Consider the following 15,884-nt stretch of genomic DNA (forward strand, 5'->3'; position numbering starts at 1 on the left):
GTAAATGAGCATACACATGAATACAAGGGTTGTTAGTACATACATCACAATGGTGAAGTCAGAAATTTGATATCATCATATTTTTTTATTTTATTTTTCATACAAAATAAATTTTATAATATCCGATTTGTATGAAAATTAAAATAATTAAAATTTAGATATCAATTTTCAGACTTCACCATACCATTTATATGACCATGTTAACATGGGCTAGTGTCGGCTCATATACCTAACACCCTGTATAGCGATCTCTACCGGACAACCTAGAGTCCTAGAGGACAGTTGATTAGTGTAGTAGAATGAAGATTATCTTCAAGGTGAGAGTGAATGGCACTTACAAGGAAGTATGTACATGTACCATCCTAGGCTGCATCTCACTTAGAGTAGGCGCACACCGTTGATTTTTCGTCGGCCGATAGTTTAGTCGGGCAGTTGATCAGTATGGGCATGTATTTAATGGGAGTGCGCACACTACGCCGATTCGATTTGGCCGATTCTTCATACAATTTAAAATCGGGCACAACTATTGGCCAACTAAAAATCAACGGTGTGCGCCTACTCTTAGCATCAGGTGTCGTGTCGTGTCAAATAGCTAGGTAAATAATAGCTGTCAAATGCCTCCTTTCATAAAAGTTGCTAAACCTTTGTTTGTCACTTGTTATCCGCTTTGCAATGGACGGAAGTCGAACCTTAACTTCGAACTCCTCCTATGTTCTTATGATTAATTTCGTTGCGGGTCCAATGACAGTTTAACTTTCCCCCGGGACAAACTTGACCTTCACAGGTTGGGTTTTTATTGGAGGTCAAGCTGTAAGTAGATCCTGGCTACATAGGAGTTGTAGCGGTGGGACGAGAGGTGGGAATAGTCCCCGTTTGCCATAAAAATTACATACTTAATGAAGTTTAGTCACGGTCATACTTCTTTAAAGCGTTTAATAATTTATCCTTATGTCTTATCTTAGGTACACTAGTTACTCAAGGCCACATGAGAAAATTCATACATGTTACGAGTAAGTATATTTTACTCATTGTAACAGTAAACTTTGGCAATTTTGTTTAGCCACATGATTAGACGATACTGCACCACACAAAATGTTTCAAAATATTATAATAGTTACTAACTACTATTATGTACCTACAGGATATCCCATGAAGGGTGATTCACTTTAACATTTGCAATCAGGATAAAATGCGTTCTAAGTTAAATAGCTCGAAAACTTACTTATTTAATTTCGCTGAACATACATAGGGGTTAAATCAATAGGGTTTAGTATTCTCTAACACTAGATACCCTCTGGTACATCCTTCATGGGACTTGTACTTTTAATCTGTATTAATAGAAACGGCATAATTTAGGCAGTCTTATTGCGAAGAAGCGACTTCTTCCAGATAACTCGACATGACAAAGTATGACATAACATGTATGACGTAATGTGAACTACAGACAGACCACCATTGTAGAGAAATAAACCAAAGTTAATCTTTCTTTTTGTAAGTTTGCCAACGTCTGCGGTACAACAGCTAGGGCATAAAAACCGTACAGCCTAGTCGATAGTCTGAAAATGATTCCATGTCCATGACCTAAATGCGGTTCATGGACAGTGTTGGTCGACCTAGATCCCTTTGTACCACGACGCTCTACTTACATTCGTGAATTATAGAGGCAGTGGCGTGCTTGTGAGCTAGGGTGCCGTGCATTGGGCCCTACCCTAAGCTAAAGGGGCTTATGCCCGTTTTCACCATCAATCCCTAATTTTTAAGTGGAACCTATGGTAAGACAACAGGAATTTTGTTTTCATAGGGATCACTTAAAAATTAGGGTTTGATGGTGAAAACGGGCATTAGGACACTGAGTATACAGGGTGTTAGGTAAATGGATATATGAGCCGACACTAGCCCATGTTAACAACATTATTATGCATATAAATGGTATGGTGAAGTCAGAAAATAGATATCATCATTTTAATTATTTTAATTTTCATACAAATCTGATTTTATAAATTTTATTTTGTATGAACATTTAAAATATTAAAATGATGATATCAAATTACAAACAAGCCTCGCTTTACTAGCTAAAAATATTACACATTGGGGCTTAACTAAATGGAAACTCATATAAAATACATTAGGAAGAGATCGCCTACCTAAAGATAAGACTGTCAAAATTGCACCGTTTAGGTTTTGTAATTTGACTGTTTTGTGAAGTTTTGCTCTATGAAAGAATAAGGGATCTGGAACATTTTTTGGTTTCTGTTTTGAATTTTAAGCAATTTTATATTATTTTGGCTTGATTATAGCAAAGTTTAGTGAGGGGAGGACCTAAGATTTCTTGCACCAGGGAATTTGGTTGTTGCTACGGCTGTTAATGTAACGGACAGCCGACAGGAATTTCGCAAAGCAAATCAGTGGAACCTGAAAGGGCTCTTATAACACTATCTGAATAGATTAAGCAGCCTATCTACAAAACAAAGCTTGTAACTACCTAAGTAGGTAATAAATTTAACCGGTCTAGTGGTAAGACCACCTGCTTCAGACGCAGAGGTCCCGGGTTCGATTCCCAGTGTGGGTAGATTTTTCTGTTCGGTTTGGTTGGTGGTAGGGCTTGTCGGCTTGTTCTAAGTCCGGCTAGCTACCACCATCTTACCTAAGTCTGTCGCCATAACAACAATGTTAACAGCATTATTGTGTTCCGGCAGTTAGAGGTAAGATAGCCAGTTCCTCCGTGGTTGAGGATTCCGGGTGAAGCTCGCTTCCACCTTCGGCCTGATCGTCACTTACCATCAGGTGAGATACAGGCCAAGAGCTTCCTCTTGTGGATAAAAAAAAATAAAAAATAATAAATAACGTTGAAAATTGCATTAATGATGTACCTATTTCGTGTTTTGAACGCGTTCATGTGTAAAGTAATTAAGTTATTATCCAATCATATTTATACGAAAAAACCGGTCAAGTACGAGTCGGACTCGGAGACTGAGGGTTCCGTATTCTTACTTTTCTCATTTTCATATCTTATTTATTTATGATGTGTTCATTTTCCATTTCAGTTACAGAACCCTAGAAAGACGTGAATTATGTTGAGGGCCATATTTTTTGTCGCATCATGGCTGGCGATTGTTGCAGGTAGGCGTAATTAAGCATATTAAATCTACTTACCTACTCATTATCATTAACACAAACTATGTAGACCACTGCTGAACAAAGTGGGCATGCATTGTCACAAAGATTATTAAATCCGGACTTTTTGGTTTCCTTGTTTTTTAATTATTTAGATTCCTTGAACATCGTTGCCAATCACTTCTTAAAAATAAACACCATTTGGTACATCGAACGCGTGATGTTGCACTTGTTACGTGCTTGTGACCGTTGGTTTGCACCATTTTAAAATAATATTTTTATTAATAACCTAAATGGGTTAATATAATCAATATTGTGCATAAATAGGTAATATCTATTATATAAAAGAAAGTCGTGTTAGTTACTCCACTTATAACTCAAGAACGGCTGAACTGATTTAGCTGAAAATTGTCAGGGAGGTAGTTTAGAGCCAGGAGAAGGACATAGGATACTTTTTATCCCGTTATTTATTGCCATTAAGGCGGAACAAAGTTCGCCGGGTCAGCTAGTTATAAATATAAACGAGGAAAAATAAAAATAAATTAACACTCTCGCCAACTAAGTGCAGGCCGGCTTTCCCGTCGATGCGGTATCAATGACGGTCGTCATTCTCATTTATAGATATACCTAACATTTTAAACTAATATAAGTACGGGTTAAGTAGGTACTAGTTTTGGGAAAATTAAAGCAGAATGCGTGACCTCACATATCTTTATTTGCGATAATATAGTTACAGTATAAAGGTATGTACACACTTCGATAGCTACCTATTAATGGGATTGTACAATACGACATAAGTAGGTATAAGTAGTATTATATTATCTGTGGTATAAGTTACAATTTCCTGGGTAATATCACAATCGGTGGGTCCGCTGTCGTTCGTAGCATTTTTAAAATCATTTTTTTAAATATTTATACAGACGACAGCACACATTTTATTACTGTTTACGAAGTTTTTGTTTGACAATTACAACAGCATTGTACATAATATAACGTATGAAAACGTAAATCTCCCCCTTATACTTATGTACAAAAAAGTAACAATCAAACTTAGTAGGTATTAAAAACAATTTTATTATGGATTAATTTAGTACTAAATAGGTACCTCTTACGAACGTCAATGGTTCAATGGAAGCATACTTGTCGACTATTAAATAAAAGAGCGATTGTTTCGTTAGCAAGGTCTTTCGTCGTCAGTCGCATGTGTACACAAAATAACTTAGCAAGTGACTTACAAGATTTGTTAAAAAATGTGTGCGTTTGAAAAATTTAAAGAATTCGTAAAAACAACAGTACCTACTTATTACACAACCATATGAATTGTCTTTTGTTGCACTTTACAATATAAAACGAGTAGGTAAATATTAATGTATAAACAATAATGAGGCGTAGCCTTCGACACGCTTGTTGCCTCTGAAACAATGTTAGAATTCGTGATAGATTCGATCTCGGGATCACTTCTTCCTAGAGTACAGTCGACGGCACATCAAGCTTACACAGAGGCATCCTATGTAGTTGCAATAACTGCCATTTTGCAACAGATATGTAGGTACGAGTATGTAGTCTGACGTGCCGTTGTTGTACAAAATAGATACCTACCTATAATAAATATGAAACTTTATCTAATCGAAAACGAATGGCACGTCCTTGTTTTCAGGCAAGATACCTGCTGATGGCGAAATTTGTAACTTGTATCGAATAATCAGAACAGAACATGAAGCAATGCAAGCGACGCTGCTTAATTTAAAGGCATTGAGGCATTAGCGCTATGTTTTAGTTAAGTTGCACTGCGGAAAAATGTCCAAGTTAGAAAAATACTGAAATAACCCGACGTTAAAATGTCCTGAAACTAACGTTCATATTGTTTAGTAGACGATAAAGGAAAAACCATATTTATGGTAGAGTTCCAAACTATCATAGTTAACTATAATATTTATAGTACAGTATTACAACTATAGATAAGATACACCAGTGGGTAGCTTGATGTGCAGTGGTCTCTCCATTTACAGAACACTTTTCATTATTAAAGTAATAAAAACACGTCAAAATACATAAAATTATAATATTCAAGCAATAATAATCGAGTCATTAAAATGAACAATTCCAGATAATCACAAACAAAGAACATACAAATCAAAACGGAGCAATGGAGCACCGATATTAAATGCTATGATAAAATAATTTACTTACATAAATAAATCACAGATTTTTTACAAATGTATCAAGATAAGTAATAAGTTCCAGACATATTATATGAATGACTTAAATCTAACTGTAATTATCTTAGTGATCAAATGTTGATTATTATTGGTGACAAGAATGCGTGATAGCATAATTACAAAACTATAATAATGAACAAATGCTCTATAAATAATTGAAGACGCATTCAATAAGCCAGCATGTTAACTACCAATGACACTGAATAAAATTAAATGATAATGTATCTTTGTTTAAGTAGGTACTAGGTATTGGAAAGCGCTGAAAAATGGCAAATATTTAATACCAACATCAACTAGGTCAATTTCCTGTTAAAACGCAATACTGAAACTTGATCAATTCTGTAAAGTTTACAGTGTAAACCAACCCTCTACCACAAAATAGAATAGTATTTTGTGCCTCTACATTGCTACTACCTACTAAATACTTACTTTAGAATTCATTATTTACTTAGGTTTGTTATTGTACAAGTTTTAGCAGGTAAGTTCTAGAAATTTACAGAAACCCTTTCGGTTTCTTTGTAGAAAGAAATAGTAAAAAGCATATCGACCGGTATGAACTGCGATAAATAAATGAGTAGGTGTGTCCCGCGTGCCCCAAAAACAATCAAGAGTAATAACGAATAACATGCCATGGCTATGTAAGAATAAATGGCACCCAATACTTAAATACGGTGTGAAGTATCCATTGTTACAGTGGAAAATATTATGTATTGTACATGTTCAAGCTTTGTCTGACTGGTGTAACAGGTCGGATGGCCTTGAAAACTTTACAGACTTCCTCGTTCTACTTAACTTGACAGGCACTAGCCAAATTTTTAATTTAATTAGATAGGCAAATGGATAAGTCAAGACAATTCCGTTTGGAGACAGGCTATGACGTAGAGGAATTAATATTTAGCTAATTAAATAATTGTCGCACACTCGCACAATCTTATGCAGGCAAACATCACGTATACGATACGAATAGGATCTTGAAAGCATAATCCCACATTAAAATTGACATCCAAGTAAGTAGGTACACTTACGAAAGTAACTTCAATGTAATTATGATAAATTTGACATTAATTATCATGTTGGATAATTTTTCGTTTATTTTAATTTTTCTAGATAATTATGACTGCTTGGTAGTCGATTTATCTTAACGTTAACACCTGGCATAACTGCAAGTCCGCGACCAAATCATATCACAATACATTGATAGTAAAGTGATTCAGAGACAAAAATAAAAAACAAACAGGTTTGACGCATGTTAAGAATATTCGCGAAAATATGTATTACCAACGAAAAAAGGTGCAGCAAAGTTATTTTTATCTACTGCCGTAGCTATTCGCTGCGATTTTGCCCGCGTTGTAAAAAACTTTTTTAAACTAGCATTCTAAATGACCATTAATATCTGGGGGCACGGCAGTGCCCCCACCAAGTCGAGCAAAAAAGCGGCACGGCCGTACCATCCTTTTCTCGAAGCAATTCAGGCCATTTTCGACCGCCTGTAACTTCGTTGTGGATAAAACTAGAAGGCTGAATTTTCATTAGCTATGCAGGAATTGTAAAGACACGGTATATTTAAAATTTCATTCAATTTGAACCAGTAGTTTAAGAATTATAACGGGTCAAAGTTACTTAATTTTGTCACTCACTGACTCACTGACTGACTCACTGACTGACTCACCGATCATCAAAACTCTAAGGCACTTCTAGCAGACCTAGAAGCTTCAAATTTGGAATATAAGTAGTGTTTGGTGTATGAATCAAGGAAAAACTAAAATATTTGGGGGCACGGTAGTGCAACCGCCAAGTCGAGTAAAATTTTTCATTTTCGGTCCAGTTTTCTAGATACATAACTGCTGTCTACAAAATACAAAAAGAAATGAGATCCCATCAAAAACAATACTTGTCAAAAAAACCAAGTCTCGCAACTCAGTTGTTCTACGGTAAAAAGTTGTGAGATCCATGTAATACCAAGTCCAGGCCAGGAAATCTTTAACGTTTTACATAAAATATTGACTTTGCCATCGCATGAAAACACGTGTAAATTAAATTATTTAGTGCGATGGCCAAGTCAATATTTTATGTAAAACGTTAAAGATTTCCTGGCCTGGACTTGGTATTACATGGATCTCACAACTTTTTACCGTAGAACAACTGAGTTGCGAGACTTGGTTTTTTTGACAAGTATTGTTTTTGATGGGTATTTCTAACTAATACATAGTACCTAAAAGCCAATAGGAAAACCGAAACGGTATAAATAAATTATTATAGGCATAATTAGGCATAACGCACCGATTAGGTAAACTCAAAATTAGTATGTTGTTATTTTTGCAACCAAAATGTGACTATTTTCAGATGATTATTCAAATGACTATATTATTTGTGTGAAATATAAATACTACCTACGCACTTAATGTAGGCTCACAATGATATATTTTGAAGGTAACATAACATAGGTCTACCTAGTATTTCAAAATGAGAGGCATGGCATGACAGCGCTTTACTTTAAAACTAAATTATAGAGTTACATTTTATTCATTTCTCTTCATTTCACCTAAGTTCACCTAGCGATAGTAGGATATTTATTTTATATGTATGTAAAATAACGCTAACTAGTCGACATCACAAGCCAACAAAATGAGTCACTGTTTACCAAAAAATGGACAGACGTCTATTGATAAAGTTATAGATAATAGTCGTATGATGGTAAGTAGGTCTTTAGCCTATCACTTCATTCATATCAAGTCACGCGTGATTATTCACGTAGTCCGTAGGGTGTAAATTATGGATGCAAATAGAACAATGGTACCAGTGTTCAACAACTTCAACAAGTTACATTGCCTTTTGTGGTATAGGTATTAGGTACCCAGTGGAATAAAGCTGTGTTTAAATTGTTACTTATTAAGTCAAAATGAATAATTTTTTATTTCGATTTTATTACCAAATTTTTTTTTATTAACTACCAAAAAAATCTAAAACAAGATGTGCGATTTGAAATTTGAATGCTTGAAAAGCTTCAAAAACACATCTACTGCATTTAAAGATAAACAATATAAGTGGATTTATTATTCAGATTTAGGTGTTATCCAACGGCACCAAGGGGAACGGAGCAGTTTACGTAATTTCGCGGTATTTTCCGTGACCAAACACTGTAATCTAATCATCCGTCCACATTCTACGATATCTATTGGGAGTAGATATGTGTTGCAAAATCATTCGATAACTAAAAATTGTAGGCAGGAATTATAGGTACTAGACCGCAAAGAAAAAGGATCGGTTAGAAAACCTTCTACTTACATCTTCAAAAGTACCTGACCTAGCTTTATGAAACAAATCATACTAGACTATAATTATGAGAAATAAAAAGCTTTAATTAATTTAGTCTTTATTACGTAAAGGTAGGTCAGGAACTTTTGGAGATATAGATTTTCTAACCGACCCTTCATCTTTGCGGTCCAGTGTAGTTCGATTAGGTACTTCGAAAGGATAGTGCCAGGGTCTGGACCAAGTGCTGCCCAGAATCAACCCATAGTGCATTTTGTTCCTTAGGCCTATACTAATGTGTAAACCGAAGCGCACTGAAATCTATCCCTGGAGTTAAGAGAAAAAAAGAGTTTTGTTTTGAATTATTTACACACAAAATATCATCGATGTATACGTACTACGCATAAGATTTCGCGATTGTGGCATTAAATAACACTCGTTATGTTAAACTTAACCGTACTGCATCCATACACGTTACTTTAGTGCGATTTAAACATTCTTTATAAACGATCTAGCGCTGTTTTAATTGTTTGGTAAGTTGAAAGAAATTCATTATTTCCAAAATGAAGCAAGAAGTTTTAGTTCTCTATCCTTGCAAAAAATCAATTTATTGGTGTATTACAATCGATTTATTGAAGTTATTGTAAGCTAAAACTTCTTGCTCCATTTTGGAAATAATTAATTTTTGTCAACTAACCAAACTACTGCAACAGCGCTTGATCACTCATAAAGAATGTCTAAGTCGTACTAAAGTAAGGTCTACGGATGCAGTATGGTTAAGTTCAACATAGCGAGTGTTATTTAATGCCACAATTGCGAAATCTTATGCGTAGTACGTATACATCGATGATATTTTGTATGTAAATAATTCAAAACAAAACTCTTTTTTTCTCTTAACTCCAGGGATATATTTCAGTGCGCTTCGGTTTACACATTAGTATAGGCCTGAGGAACAAAATGCACTATGGGTTGATTCTGGGCAGCACTTGGTCCAACTTCCATACATGGATTGGCACTGTCCTTTCGAATAAGTATCAATTTATAAGACCTTAAGCTGTTATTAATAGGGGCGACTTTGCAATAAAAATGTAATGTAGTAGTTCTAGCCTGTGACTGCCCACTACTCTATGGACCACTAGCCCGGTGTTTCGCGCGGTTGCGGGTTCGAAACCCGCTCGTCGAACGTTAGCCTAGGCGCAGACCACCGACTTTTAGTTGGCCGATAGTTGGGCCTGATTTTAATTTGTATGAAGATCCGGCCGATGCCAATCGGTGTAATGTAACTTTCATACATGTCCATACTGATTAACAGCCCCACCCAACTATCGACCGACAAAATGTCTGTGGTCTGCGCCTAATATGCTAACTGTGAGATTAAATATCTTTAACAGAGTTGTATTGTATGTATGTAAAGTGTAATAATAATAGGTAATGTTTAAGTGTTTTTGTTTTCCGTAAACTAAGTTCACTCGTTATCCAGGCGCCATAGAACATTGTTTTAGGCGTGATACCTAATTAAAACAATATATTAACTTATCTTCTTTTTATCAGTTACTAGCCCACATGATTGCCACGAAAAAAATAAGTACATGTCATCAATCACTGCCGTTTAAAATACCCTGGAACCCTGGTATTTACAGTGAATTATAATTTAAATGCTATTCCAGTTGGTGACACATTGGTTATCGGAGCATAAGCTCATTTTTCGTATTGGAATTTTATTAACCGAGATTGGATTAGACAGGTAGGTTGGTTTTGTATAATACAGGCTGGTCCAAAAATATTTTTAGTCAGGTTCAGGTTATAAGGTTCTTTAATTTAAACAAAATTTGGACCCCTGTAAATAAATGGGCCACCCTGTAAATAAATGGGCCACCCTGTAAATAAATGGGCCACCCTGTAAATAAATGGGCCATCCTGTATATTCGTGGGTGTGACCTTGGCTTTATACGTAGGTAGGTAGGTGTGCTGCAAAATTAAAAATTGATGGGCATTCAATCTTAAAATGTTATCTAATGTGTACGAGCATTAGGTTCTATTACACCTGTCATTACTTGTAGTTGAGTGGCGTTTAAAATATATTAACTCACTTTAATTCACTATAATTTAATAAAATGTCTTTCTGTGTATTTATGAAGCTGCCATAAGACTTTTTTTGTGCTTATGTAATGTATTTAATATATTTTATAACACAATAAAATGAATGTAAACAGTTAAAAATGTATTAACTTTTACGACATACCTACTTCACTGATTTATGTATAAATAAAGCACTTATTTTTACTGTTATGAGGTGTTACATATAATAATAAAAATACGCAAATAAAAACAAAGTCAGGCTTTAATAAACAATGTTTACATTTATTTTAATAATGTTATTTCAATGAGATCTTTAAACTTCCATGTTTCATAATGAAATATAAATAAAAAGCTATTAGGTAATAATAACAATACTGCACCATAACAATTGTGGTCTACTCTCTTTTATTTATGTTAAAAAACCCAAGGTCGGATAAATGGACATCAGCATTAACCTTGTGAGTCTTGTGACACACAGATGCGCATCGTGGAACAGATATTTTGGTGACAAACAAGTTAGTTCAAAATAAGTATAGGTATTTGTCCCTTTACAATCGGAAGGAAATGCAAAATCAACTTTATTTATTTAGCAATTAAATTAAAATTACGAATTATTATTATTATTCTGTCTAATGGCTTCAATGATGCGAATTTGAAGCACACTGGTTAACGTGCTCTATCTGCGCCTTCTGTGTGTCACAAGCTTTAGTGTTACATGTTTTGTAAAAAAAATTGTCAGAGTACTAAAAATGTCTTCGTTATTTCCGTATGTGAAATAAAATATTGACAGATAAAAATGTTTCGGTGGATATAGAGTACAGATTGTAGCTAGCACGAAAGCATCAAGTTTCGGGGACCCATAGCGACGGCAAATATGGTTAATGGGTTGTAAAAAAGTACCAACACTATTACATAAATAATTAGGCATACATTTGAATTAGATTAATTAAAGCAGGTTATTGACTCAGCTGGGTTGATATGATATACAGCTTAAAGCAAAATGTGTGGGATATATTAACCAAATCGTACATTTTAAATATGGCTGTATTTATCCTCTTTCATGAAGGTCATGCATGAATAAGATAGTTTAAGCCTGTATATCAAATTAGGACTTCTGATGCAGACATTATTACAAATGCGTCAGAAGCCTGTGTGTTACAGTCAGCGTCTAATAGTTTGTGACACCCTAAAGCCCAGAACACACAGTGAAGCGCAACTGCAACGAAACTTGAAACCGATTTGAACTGGTCAAACTGGTCGCATCATGTGTGGTCTCTCAACGGAATCTATAGCAGAAACTTAGGTGCAACTCAAAAGTAACTAGAAGTTGCAGTTTCGTTGCAGTTGCGTTTCACCGTGTGTTCTGGGCCTTAGTAGCCAAAAAGAACACAACACATCTTAGTTACAATTGAAATAAGGTTGTATTGTCAGTTTTTTGGCCATTTTGGGTGTCACAAAGTATTAGAAGCTGACTGTACAAAATTGTGATTGAAACAATAAATACAAAGCCCGAAAATCACATTAATTTTACAGTATTATGATTGATGTCGTTTAAAAGACTTAAAATAGTATTGCAGAGGTATATTGAATTTAAAGCAGCAGTATACCTTTGGACTCACAATCTTATCATTTCAGATAAACGAACTGGTCAGCGAACATTCTCATCGTAAACAAATTACTTTACCCCCTCACTTGGTCCCAATTCAGTCTCCCTTCTCGCAAATCTATTTCTATCATATCAGTGTGCCTAAAAGTAACATTAGGTGCTACGTTAAGCAAGTTTACATATTTATGAGGTTACATAGGGCATTGTTACAAGTGATACAGAACATAGTATGATATTAATGTAGACTGTTTGCCACAATAAATCTAAATTGGGTTTCGCATTAGGGAAACAGATCGTTTAAAATATTGCACACTTCAAATCCTATACATTCCGTCCAAAGGTACTTTACCAAATATTGTAGACATTAAAAAGTATATTAATTTTTCAAGAGAGAAATCACCCTGTATGTTTTGTTAACATTTATAATACAGTCATTAAGGATAGGTAGGTAACATTCTGGTACAAAATAATTAACTTAGCTTTAGATACAATTACAAGTAGTATACAAGGAAGTTATGCAATGCGCTAGTATTAATTTCTGTGGTAATTGTAACATTGTACAATTATAAACCTTGTGGCTAATCACTCAGATTATCACAAGCATACAATTTAAAATTGAAGTTGCATTTAGCATCGTAAAATAATTATTTATTTAGGTAAACATTCAGAGAATCAAAGCACTCAAAAGAAATATAGCTCAAGGCTTCAAAAGAGATATGACTCATCGCAAAGCACTCATCTTGTTACGAATAAATAACTGATAAATAATCAATGAGGATATTGAATCACTCAACATGGAACCATAAGCCAGTCTATTCTTATCAGCTCCTGATAAAAATATTGTACTCAATGCAATATGGCAAAATTCTAACTGTAACGGTAATCATCATTACCACAAAATTAAATACAACAGTATCTTCTAAAAATGTACATATCTTTCTAAAACAAAAGTAACAAGTATTCATCCATTTGAAAACTATAAATAAAAACTTATACTACAAATCACGCACACACCATTCAATGGGAATCACACGTCAAGCATTTCAGAATCAAGTGTACTTCACAAATTAAAGCTTTTGAGTTTTGGGTTTCAGTTCGTGAGCCCGGCCGCCCCAGTCGAGCTTGTAAGAGCGAGTCCGCCACGAGATCTCGGGGTTGAGCACGGCCGCGACCAGCACGAAGGGCGCACAACACTCGCTCCACACCCAGCCGAGGAGGAACTGCACTTTCGTGAACGGAGGCGAGCCGTTCTGCACCGTGCGCAGCATGAGCCAGTCCGAGAGGAACCACACTAGCACGTGCACTAGGAAGAACGGGAGAGGTTCGGCTCCGAAGAGGACGCCGGAGGCCCACGCGGCGCCGGCGCCCAGCGGCAGGCACTCGCTTAGAGGCTCCAGCAGCGCCGTCGTCGGGATCATGGCGATCCGCAGCCGCGCCCAGCGGGTCAGCCGCGCCTGCAGCGCGCCCACCGACCGCGAGCCCGAGTTCTGCAGCGCGGGAAGCGACGCCACTCGCATCCGCCAGCCGCGCGACACCACCTCCTTCCCCATGAAGTAATCCTCCGCTAAGTAGTCCGCCAGCGCCGCCAGCCCGCCCATCTCTTCCAGAGCGCACCGCCGCACCAGCGAGGACATCCCCACGTGACAGTTGATGCCAAGGAAGTCGGCGCCCATGTACATGCGCGCCTGCGCCGTCCCGAAGAACACCTTCTCGTAAACAGCCGCGAAACCTTCCGCGTCGTACGCGAACGGCATCTGATGCACTATGGCGACGTCCTCCCGCATGTGCTGAACCATGTCCAGCAGCGAGTCGTCTCGCATCCGGATGCCGGCGTCGCTGACGAGAATCAGCGGGTACTTCGCCGCCAAAAACGCCGGCTGCATGTTGTTTATCTTCGGGTTCACCCCGACGCGCATCCCCCCGATAAACAATCGCGCATCGACGTTCGGGTACTTCGTCAGGAGACTGTGCTTCACGAGCATCACCGCCGGATCCTTCTCGGTCTCCACGCAGAACAGCAGCTCGTACGTGGGGTAGTCGAGCGTGAAGAACGTCTCCAGGTTCGACAGCAGGTTCGGGTCGACGCCGGTCAGCGGCTTCAGGATCGACACGCCGGGGTACGGCTGCTCCGGCGGAGACCGGTCCACGGTCCGGTGCAACTTCCACTTCGAATACGAGAGGGCCATTATGTGAATCAACCACACGCACACCCACGCGATTATGAAAAATATGGCAAGACCATACACTGTGTACACCATAGGCATCATAATGGTAAAAATTTTGTTTCGGTTTCTCGTTCGGCCCACATAATATCGACTGGTTGCGAGTGTGAAATCCGTCCGCTACGACGCGAGCATAGCAGCTAACTGACTTTTAAGTGATTGTGCGGCGCCGAGTACGCGCGCCGTAAAATGATTCACCATTACGTTATCACACCATATTTACTTTTATTTACGATACTTGGAAGCAGATAGCTACGTTCATCAATAAACCGACGAACGACGACGAACAAAATTCCTCTACAAGCCGTCACTGGTTTTTTTCAACTGAAAATTGATGGAACAGTCGTAGAAAGAACTAGAAACCGACCAATGAAAATGTTCACATTGCTTTTTATGCTGAACTATCAACCAATCCAAAGCTAGGATTTTAACGTCAAAATTTCTGACATTTGTTTTTTTTCTGGGGCTACGTTTCTAAAACCTTCGATTCTTTTGCAATGATCAATTTCCATGGATAATTTTAACCCTTAAATAAATTGAAAAAAAAAATAAATTGAGAAATAAAATCTTAAATCGTTTCTTGGATAAATTTTGTGCGTAGATTTCAAGTATATAAAAAATGTGGGGGAAATTGCAGTGGAAAATAATGGGAAATCATTTCTAATAAAATTTACTACTGCCCCCCTTAAGACCCCCCTAGACAAAATGCCCTTTTTTTTATCTAATCGAAAATCGAATCCGTCAAAGGGTATTTCGCCAAAACAGTAAATTTTCTGTGTCCAGGCAGGCGAACACATGTTTTTTTATATCTATATGTATAAAACTATTTTTATGGGAAAGTTCATCAAAAGTTTTATTTGTTTTTGCTATTACAATAGCAGAAACTACAAATAATACCGTAGAAAAACTTAATCAAAAGTCGTTTTTCTAATTTCCTTGTTATGTCCATTACTGTTGTTTGCCAAAATGAAGGCACATTATAACAAATTGAAGCGTAATTTCATTCTAATAGCACTCTCTTTACATTTGAGAAACGTTTGGCTATCGGAAAATAAAAACTTCAAATGTCAAATACTTAAAGGAAGGAAGTAAAGTGAAGTTAAGTTCTTGTCCGAGTCAAAAGTATAATTTCCCTGGGTCTTCTTTTCGACCATTTTAGTAACGAAACGAAAGAACTTAGAATGTAATGCACTGCACCGTTACACTCGGCCATTTCGTCCCAAGAGGCCATCGAGGCAGGACAGTACCTACTTCGTTGATCAGTTTCGCGACAAATCGCTTAAGTAGGTCCCTCCTTGGGTTTTTGTTTACTAAAAAGTCAATTTCTTTGGACGGTTTTTTTCAGCTAAACAATGGATTAATTTTATTGTTTATTTACACAGATGTAGTGTC

General features: G+C 36.8%; 1 protein-coding gene across 1 annotated transcript; it reads right to left on the reverse strand.

Moving 5' to 3' along the window:
- Positions 1-10,908: 10,908 nt before the first annotated feature.
- GlcT (ceramide glucosyltransferase) lies at positions 10,909-14,848 on the reverse strand. The gene has a single exon (XM_028310743.1). The coding sequence runs from the start codon at positions 14,535-14,537 to the stop codon at positions 13,338-13,340; it is 1,200 nt and encodes a 399-aa protein (XP_028166544.1). The 5' UTR covers positions 14,538-14,848; the 3' UTR covers positions 10,909-13,337.
- Positions 14,849-15,884: the final 1,036 nt, after the last annotated feature.

The sequence above is a fragment of the Ostrinia furnacalis genome, unplaced genomic scaffold, assembly GCF_004193835.3.
Source record: "Ostrinia furnacalis isolate ACB-3 unplaced genomic scaffold, ASM419383v2 OfSCF3085, whole genome shotgun sequence".
Classification (NCBI taxonomy): domain Eukaryota; kingdom Metazoa; phylum Arthropoda; class Insecta; order Lepidoptera; family Crambidae; genus Ostrinia; species Ostrinia furnacalis.

Coding starts and splice junctions, on each gene's coding strand:
- GlcT (XM_028310743.1), bottom strand. CDS start 14,537: ATGATGCCTATGGTGTACACAGTGTATGGTCTTGCCATATTTTTCATA.